The following is a 7,862-nucleotide window of genomic DNA, read 5'->3' as shown; positions in this document are numbered from 1 at the left end:
GGGAGAGCAGTGAATCTGATACCTGTGTGTGGAACAAACAGCGATTGTGTCAGACCGGTGAAATGCTGGCAGGCCAAGCTAAAGCACACACACTGCAAAACACTAATAGTGCTTCACATTCTCTCATGTTTCGGATTCACTTCATGCATTTCTTTGATAGATGACTAAAAACAAATTATCATAAAAGCAGCAAATATTCTGTATAAAACAGTAAAATCATACGATTATATCCATTCAAAATAAAGCATATCTATCTATCTATCTATCTATCTATCTATCTATCTATCTATCTATATATCTATCTATCTATGCAATTGAGCAAATTTTTGTATTTATTTTGTATGAACAAAACATCTAGCAGTAATTTTGCTTGAGATTATTCTGCCTTTCCCGCATTTAATTTGTGCTTGTGATCATATATTATATATATATATATATATATATATATATATATATATATATATATATATATATTTTTTTTTTTTTTTAAGCTGGGCGTGTGAGAAACGATATTTAACGATATTTAGTTACTTCTCATATTAGTGCAAACAGTGACAAATTAAAGAATAGCATCCCCTCGGTCTGCCCTCATCCACACCTTTATTAAACTCTCCACCGATATTTGTCTTTCTTCTCTCTTTGCTTTCTTTGTCACTTTGCCACTATTTAGGTTCAATCAGCCCTTCTTGATTATTCGCGAAAAAATGATTTTCTTTCTATACAAAGTAGTACCACATAACACATAGCCTATTCACCCAAGAAAAAAAAATAAATAATAAATAATAAAAAAAAACCTTCATTAACGTTAAATACTTTCCAAAAGTTCATTTTATTCTTTAAGCGGACAAATTAACAAAATTGTAACCTGTACTTATACGTGTCAGCAACTAAAAGTATCATTTTGTCAAATAAAATGAACAGATTTCGCACACTAAACAGCAGGTCCTAAAATAGCTTCCCTGAAAACACACACCCGTGTCTTTAGAGGAGATCTCTGTATTTGTCCGGAGCTGACTGCTCTAATGATCTTACTTAGAGTCCGTGTGGACAAACTCTCTCGCTCTCTCTCTCTCTCTCTCTCTCTCTCTCTCGTGCCTTGATCAGTCTAATGAGAGGACATCTCCTGTGACACCTTTATGGAGGAACCGACCCAGGACTCGCTTTAGAGCCTCGGACACTCTGATGTATCTTATTAAACACACATGTATTCGATTTGTTAATACCTTTTCTCTCCTTTCCTGGCCTGAAATGTTATTTACGGCCTGACTCTAATGGGAGATTAAAGTTGTAAAGATAAGCGGTGCAGAATAGAGGGAGACCATTAGAGGCTGTTTCAGATCGGGTTTAATGTGACTGAACTATGCGGGACCAGCATGAGTTGCACACACACACACACACACAGAGAGAGAGAGAAACGCTTACACATTTTCCATAAAGTAGCCTAACTGTCAAACATCTTTAGGCGTTTTCGTTTTGCATATCTTGTTATTATTAATAAATCCCATTAACCGCATTAAAAGATCAATGTAATCCTCGTTATATTATTATTATTTTTTTCCCCAGTCGTAAACGCAACATTACAGCCTTGAACACACACGTCGCCAAATAATGATTTTAAAATTCAAAGCGGTGACTACAATATTCTCTCAAATTTGCTTAATGGATAAATAAATGTCTTTTTCCTCAGTGGCGGGAAGAACAGGCTCCTCGCGCTCCTTCACTTCACCTTTACCTGATCCCAATCACACAGAGCTGCCTGGACTTCTCTGATGTTTTCAAAAGCTGTTTTACAGAAACAATAACTCTTTTTATTGAGAACAAATGTTGACATTTGAAGGGAGTATGAATGGAAACCGCCTGTGGTGCCATTTTGACAACAGTGGTCCATCCCCCCGGGATCCCACCTGAGATTAAAGACTGAATTTCAATAATTCACCTCTAATAATGAAGCCTTTAGCGCAGGAATATATATATGCACAGCACAACACGCTTCAAACGACAAAACCAGACGCGATATTATCGAGAAAAGCGACGCATTCATCACAGCGTTGACCTGAATTCAGTTCGATGTCATATGGCATTAAACATAAACAAAATGTTTAATTATGAATCGTTTCAAATATGTATTTACATTTAAATTGCTTGCTATTATCGAAACAATTTATATTATTATTATTATTATTATTATTATTATTATTATTATTATTAAATCGCATTAGCCCTACTATTGGTATTATTATTATTATTCAATTATTTCCTGTTCTTATAATAATTAATATTAGCTATTACCTTTGTTTTGGGCAGCCTTTATATTTAAGAACCGAGCCCATATTTTAATAGCCGTATCGAAAGGTTGTTGAGGTTAACAGTGCTCTGTTTAACTAACGCCTTGACAATGTTAACGGGGTCTGTATAAGAGAGACGTCATTGCAGGAGCAGGCAGGTGTTTAGACGTGATTTTATGGCTCGTTCAGTATCAGTCTATGATGAAGGCCGACTGAGCATCTTAAACCCGCCGGGAGCTCATAACACTTCCCCTCCAGCCCTGTGTTCATCAGGCTGAAAAATAGATGAAGGCCTGGATTATAAGCAGCCTCTAATATTCACTGCCATCCAGAGCACATTCAGCATTCAGACTGCATACACACACTGAAGATTTTAAACACACTTTTGTTCATTTAAAAGGAGAGTTTGAAACGTGTCGTTTGTAAATGGCGCGGTGTTTTATGATCTGGTCTGGATTAGTCCCGACACATATACATCATGCCAGTGTGAAAGAATGACACAGCGATTAGAATCTCATTAAGTGTTGAAAAACAGGGCAGTCCACATGGTGCCAGTGCAGACTAGCGCTTTTTATTTACAATCAGAGATATAAATTAGTAAAAGTCTCCTTGTTAACAACATTGCGTAACTTCGGCTTTTTAAATAAAAACCAATCATGGTTTATTTACAAAACAATGCTCGGTTACCGTTGCAATACAACTTGCATAAATTATAGGCATTACTACAAAAATAAATATCAAATGTATTCCACTCTTAGTCAAGTTTAAACCAGTCCCGAGTTCTCGTTTACACTCCACACCTCCAGCACTGAGAGGCCCACGCGCGTGCACGACTGCTAGCACTGAGAGTCTGACAGGTCTAGAGAGGCCCACGCGCGTGCACGACTGCTAGCACTGAGAGTCTGACAGGTCTAGAGAGGCCCACGCGCGTGCACGACTGGCGGCAATGAAGCTACTGTAGGGATCCTGAGAAATCGTCTCCTCATCGAAAGTCACATGTGTTGGGGTAAAGTACAGTCACACAACAGTTCATCCAAACCAGACTGGCTTTTGTGCCTTAAAAAAGAATGTCCTCTTCCCTTCCATAATCGCACGTGTTATTGTTCTATAGGCAGGTGCTCTGTAGTCCGTGGGTGTACAGTGGCACACATAAAGATCCACGGAAGAGCAAATGCTAGTTTGAAACAGCATGGGGGGGGGGGGGGGGGGGGGGGGGTGATGGCTTGTTCGCTTTGTTCAAAGCAATTGTGACACCTACCTGTGAACCAAGGAAACAGAACCTACATCAGTCCACTTACATATATTATAAATCTACTGCATTAAATTTAGAAATCCACAATTAATCTATACAAACATAAAGCAGGCCTCACACAGTCATACACAACGGAACATTGACACGAACAGTGTGACTAATCAAACATGAGGAAGTGGCTTTAGGAAACATTCCACCGTTGTCATAAAGACGGCACATAACCTGCACATTAATGCTTATATCAGCGACTTACTTGAAGATCCTCCTCGTCTTTAACTCGACAGGTATGACTGGGATCTTACTGTGAACACCTCGCTGGGGTCTGCAGAAAACACACACCCGTTTCAGTAACAGCGTTTGGACAGCTTAAATATCTCATATAATACAGACTGGACACTAGCGTTAGATTAGGAGAAAACATAAAATAAACTAATGTCACTTCAAACAATAAAATAACTTAAAACATGCGACAATGACTCGAAACCGGGAAACACACGTGTTATATTATAAGTGCCTCAACTGATTAATTTAATATAGGCTGGTTACTTTATTTAATAGACAATTGTTTAATCTACATGTAATCAGTTAAATGGCTGAGATATATAGGCTATACATATATATGTGCACCCTTTACGCACCTTTTTTGGAGTCTGCGCCGGAGGCCCGGAAGTGCTGCTCGGTCTGGTTTGGACTGGTCTTCAGCAGAGGCTCGGCTCGGAGGAGTCCCTCAGCAGATGAGTTATATCGCAGTATCCCCTGGCCCTGCAGCGGGCTGAAGCTGCCATAGTTTGTGTAATTAGGCCTACTATAAAACGGCGAGGTGTAATAAAGCGGTCTTCCTAATATAGAGGTGGCGGGGTACACTGCGCCCGCCGGAGACGCGCTGGACGCCGGGGAGGTCAGAAGGCCAACGCCCGGGGGACAGTTCTGCTGCTGCTTTGGGTCTGAAGTGGCGATCTCGGCTAATGACCACAGCTTAGGCTTGACGCTTTGGTTTTGACCGTCCAGACATGTTTTGTTGGTGCTGTTCTCTCGGTGATGATGGGTCAAGAGAGGGGCCTCCACCGCGGTCAGAGGGGAGGAGGTCAGCGGCTCGGGTGTCGGGGCTCTCTGCCTGTCCTCGAGGCCCGTGTCCAGATCACCAGAGTCACATTTGTCCTTGATATCGGGTCCAGAATCACAGACCCGGTCTCCGGTTCTGCACGTGACCTTCTCTCCGTCAGATTCTACCGAGCACGAGTGATCTGTCAGGTGCAAACCGATGCCTGTGGACACAGAGCACGCAACCGTGAGTTATTACTGTCAAAAACTCCCAGAACTTCCCTTAAATTCGCATTATGACGCGAATGTCTTCGATTACAATTTTGTAGGATCCAAAACCAGTCATAAGCGTATTTTTATTTTATTTATTATTATTGTTATTATTATTATTATTATTATTATTGAGATTTACACATTTGAATAAATCATCTCCCCATTGATGTGTGGTTTGTTCGGAGGACAATATTTGTCTGAGATACAACTATTTGAAAATCTGGAATCTGAGGGAGCAACAAAAAAAAAAAAAAACTAAAATCATCTTTAAATTTGTCCGAAGTTCTTATCAATGCATTTTACTAATCAAAAAATACGTTTTTAAATATTTACGTAAAGCAAATTGGCAAAATATATTAATATCCTATAATGATTTTTTTTATTATTATTATTTATTTATTTTTTGATATAAAAGAATAATCGATCATTTTGACCCATACAATGCTATGACTGTGACTGGTTTTGTGGTCCATGTTCACATATAATTAATAGAGCTTCACAATTCAAACGTAAAATATTTTTACAATAAATGCAGTACATTTTACTTTTTACATTTTATCGACCGTGAATGCATTTAAATTAAATTAACGCATACTAATAATACTACTACTACTAATAATAATACTAATAATAATAATAATAATAATACTAGTGCACCTTCGTCCTCAGCAGACGCTTCACTGTTGTCCGTGTTTTTATCCGTGCGCTCGTCTTTTCTCTCCCCGTCGCCGTCGTCCTCGTCCTCATCCTCACTTTTAGTCCGTGGTGCCCATGTCATCTTGTTCTCCTTCTTCAGTCTTCTTCTGGCGTTGGCGAACCAGGTGGACACCTGCGTGAGGGTCATCTTGGTGATGATGGCCAGCATGATCTTCTCTCCTTTAGTGGGATAGGGGTTTTTCCTGTGCTCCTGGAGCCACGCTTTTAGCGTCGCCGTCGCGTCCCGCGTGGCGTTTTTCCGGTACGCGGGGTCGTTGAGCTGGTACGGGTAACCGGGACTCCCGTACGGGTGATAACTGATGGCTCCTGCCATTCCCGTGGTGTGCGCGTCATACGGAGAGCCCTTCAGAAACGACAGATTTTTTTGTCAGTAACCTGTCTTATCATTTATTTGTATGTGCAGCTTTTTTTTTCTTCTTCTTCTTTACTACATATAATAAATGTAGCGCAAATTAAACAAAATAAATCAATGCTTTATGAATGCACACGAACTAATGATCTATTATGCATTATGCAAAGTTAATGTTATTAATGCATGTTATTATAAAGTGTAACCAAAATATAATACGAATAATAATTAAGCCAATAATGATTAATCCTTCATGCAATTGTCAGAATGCACAATTACATGGACCCGGGGTGGATAACAGATAATGGGTAATTGCAGCCATTTTGCATAATCACCAGGCTGACTTTCCCAGTGCTCTTTCAGTGTCAGAGGCATATCAGTGAAGCGCAGCATTACAAATCCTATTAGAAAACCACTGGATATGGAGCGTTTCCCCGCTTCCATGTGCCATGGCATTAGCATTGAGATTCATCAATTGACGATTAAATAACGCCTCTTTAAGCGCACATCCCTCCAAATCTCATCTCTAAAATATACTGTACAGTCGCACACATTTTTTTCTTCTTGATATTAATAATGTAAAAATGTCACAACTAATAATTTGAGCTACTGACTAAAAATAACGCGGTGTAGAACAGGCCGTGCAAAAGTAAATTGTAAAGTGGGCCAAGGCATATTTAGACGCAAATAAATAAGCACGCATTTAAGGCTGTCGATTTTATTCGCAACTTTATCGCCCAACAAAATAAATTTAGATCACAACCAGCTGAATTTGTATTCACGTCCCTCTCGAGCTTCCCTTTGAAACACACACACACACACACACACACACACACACACTCACACGCGCGCGCATGCAACTCCCGAACCACAACCAAAACTATAACCATCCGATCATGCAATATTCATGCATTCCTATCAAGAACAATGCCTGGTGAATGGCGACGGCTCTACATCCACAGCAGCTGTTTACCATGTAGGACGGGAATCCCGTGGCTGGATCTGTGGAGTAGGGCAGAGGGCTGGAGAAAGCGTTGGCCGAGGCTGTGAACGCCGCAGATCCGGGGTACGGGCTGAACGCTGAACCGGACGAGGACCGGGCCAGCTCCTCGCTCCTCGGGGCGGCCAGCGGACAGGAGTAGAGCGCCAGGGAGCCCGGGGGCTGGTAGAGGTAACCCTGAGGATAGGACATTATTACAGCTTCTCCAGAACAGGAACGCGGGAGGGCAGAGACCGGGCTGATCGATGCAATCAGCGCATTTAACCAGCGCGCGCAGGGATAAACTAATAAAAGAAAACAAATAAAAGCGCAGAAGAGGAGCGAGCGATCAGCAGAGAGCCGTCATGAAGATCCCCTAGCGTCCGTTTGTTTGTAGTGCTCGGGAGTGGAGAGTGAAGAGTTGCTGGAAGGAGCAGGCGAGTTTCTGAGAGCATTGGAGAAACAGGAGCTGTCAATCACGGCTCATCTAAATATTCCGTCTCCGCCCCTCTCTCGCAATTCCGGAACAAAACCCGCACAGAAAGCCGCCTGTGCTCCTCGCCGTCGCGTTCCCGTCGTTTATCTGCCGCACTTTTCTCTCTTTTGGATTTATTTCGGCGGTTGACGGATGACATGATGATATTTTCCCATTTGTCATTTCTTTATAAAAAATAATAATAATAATATTAGGCTAATAATAATTCACGCTGTGGCTTAAGAGGGTTTGCTCGTGTATTACAGTGTATTTACATACACAAGATTTACATTTATTACATATCGTTAAGGAAGTTTTTTTTTTGTATCTTTCTTTCTTTTTAAACTACTGCATGCAATATGCAAATAAATTTCCCAAAAAAGTATGCAAGCTGCATTTTGTCCCTTTATTATTATTATTATTATTATTATTATTATTATTATTGTTGTTGTTGTTGTTGTTGTTATTATTATTATTTCTAACATACAATT

At 40.5% G+C, this 7,862-nt stretch overlaps 1 protein-coding gene across 1 annotated transcript; it reads right to left on the bottom strand.

Moving 5' to 3' along the window:
• Positions 1-2,802: 2,802 nt before the first annotated feature.
• Positions 2,803-7,484, bottom strand: LOC127975444 (iroquois-class homeodomain protein irx-2-like). The gene is made up of 5 exons (XM_052579543.1): positions 6,891-7,484; positions 5,509-5,911; positions 4,176-4,802; positions 3,791-3,859; positions 2,803-3,543 (listed from the first exon to the last, which is right to left on the bottom strand). Exons 1-4 carry the CDS (start codon positions 7,107-7,109, stop codon positions 3,810-3,812), a joined length of 1,299 nt encoding a protein of 432 aa, XP_052435503.1. The 5' UTR covers positions 7,110-7,484; the 3' UTR covers positions 2,803-3,543; positions 3,791-3,809.
• Between the last annotated feature and the right edge of the window lie 378 nt (positions 7,485-7,862).

The sequence above is a fragment of the Carassius gibelio genome, chromosome B16, assembly GCF_023724105.1.
Source record: "Carassius gibelio isolate Cgi1373 ecotype wild population from Czech Republic chromosome B16, carGib1.2-hapl.c, whole genome shotgun sequence".
NCBI classification, from domain to species: Eukaryota; Metazoa; Chordata; class Actinopteri; order Cypriniformes; family Cyprinidae; genus Carassius; species Carassius gibelio.
Note: the sequence above shows the minus strand (reverse complement) of the source record. Positions and strands in the feature narration are given on the sequence as shown.

Coding starts and splice junctions, on each gene's coding strand:
- LOC127975444 (XM_052579543.1), bottom strand. CDS start 7,109: ATGTCCTATCCTCAGGGTTACCTCTACCAGCCCCCGGGCTCCCTGGCG. Junction 5,912..6,890: donor CGGGATTCCCGTCCTACATG/GTAAACAGCTGC, acceptor TCGTTTCTGAAG/GGCTCTCCGTATGACGCGCA. Junction 4,803..5,508: donor AGCGTCTGCTGAGGACGAAG/GTGCACTAGTAT, acceptor CTGTGTCCACAG/GCATCGGTTTGCACCTGACA.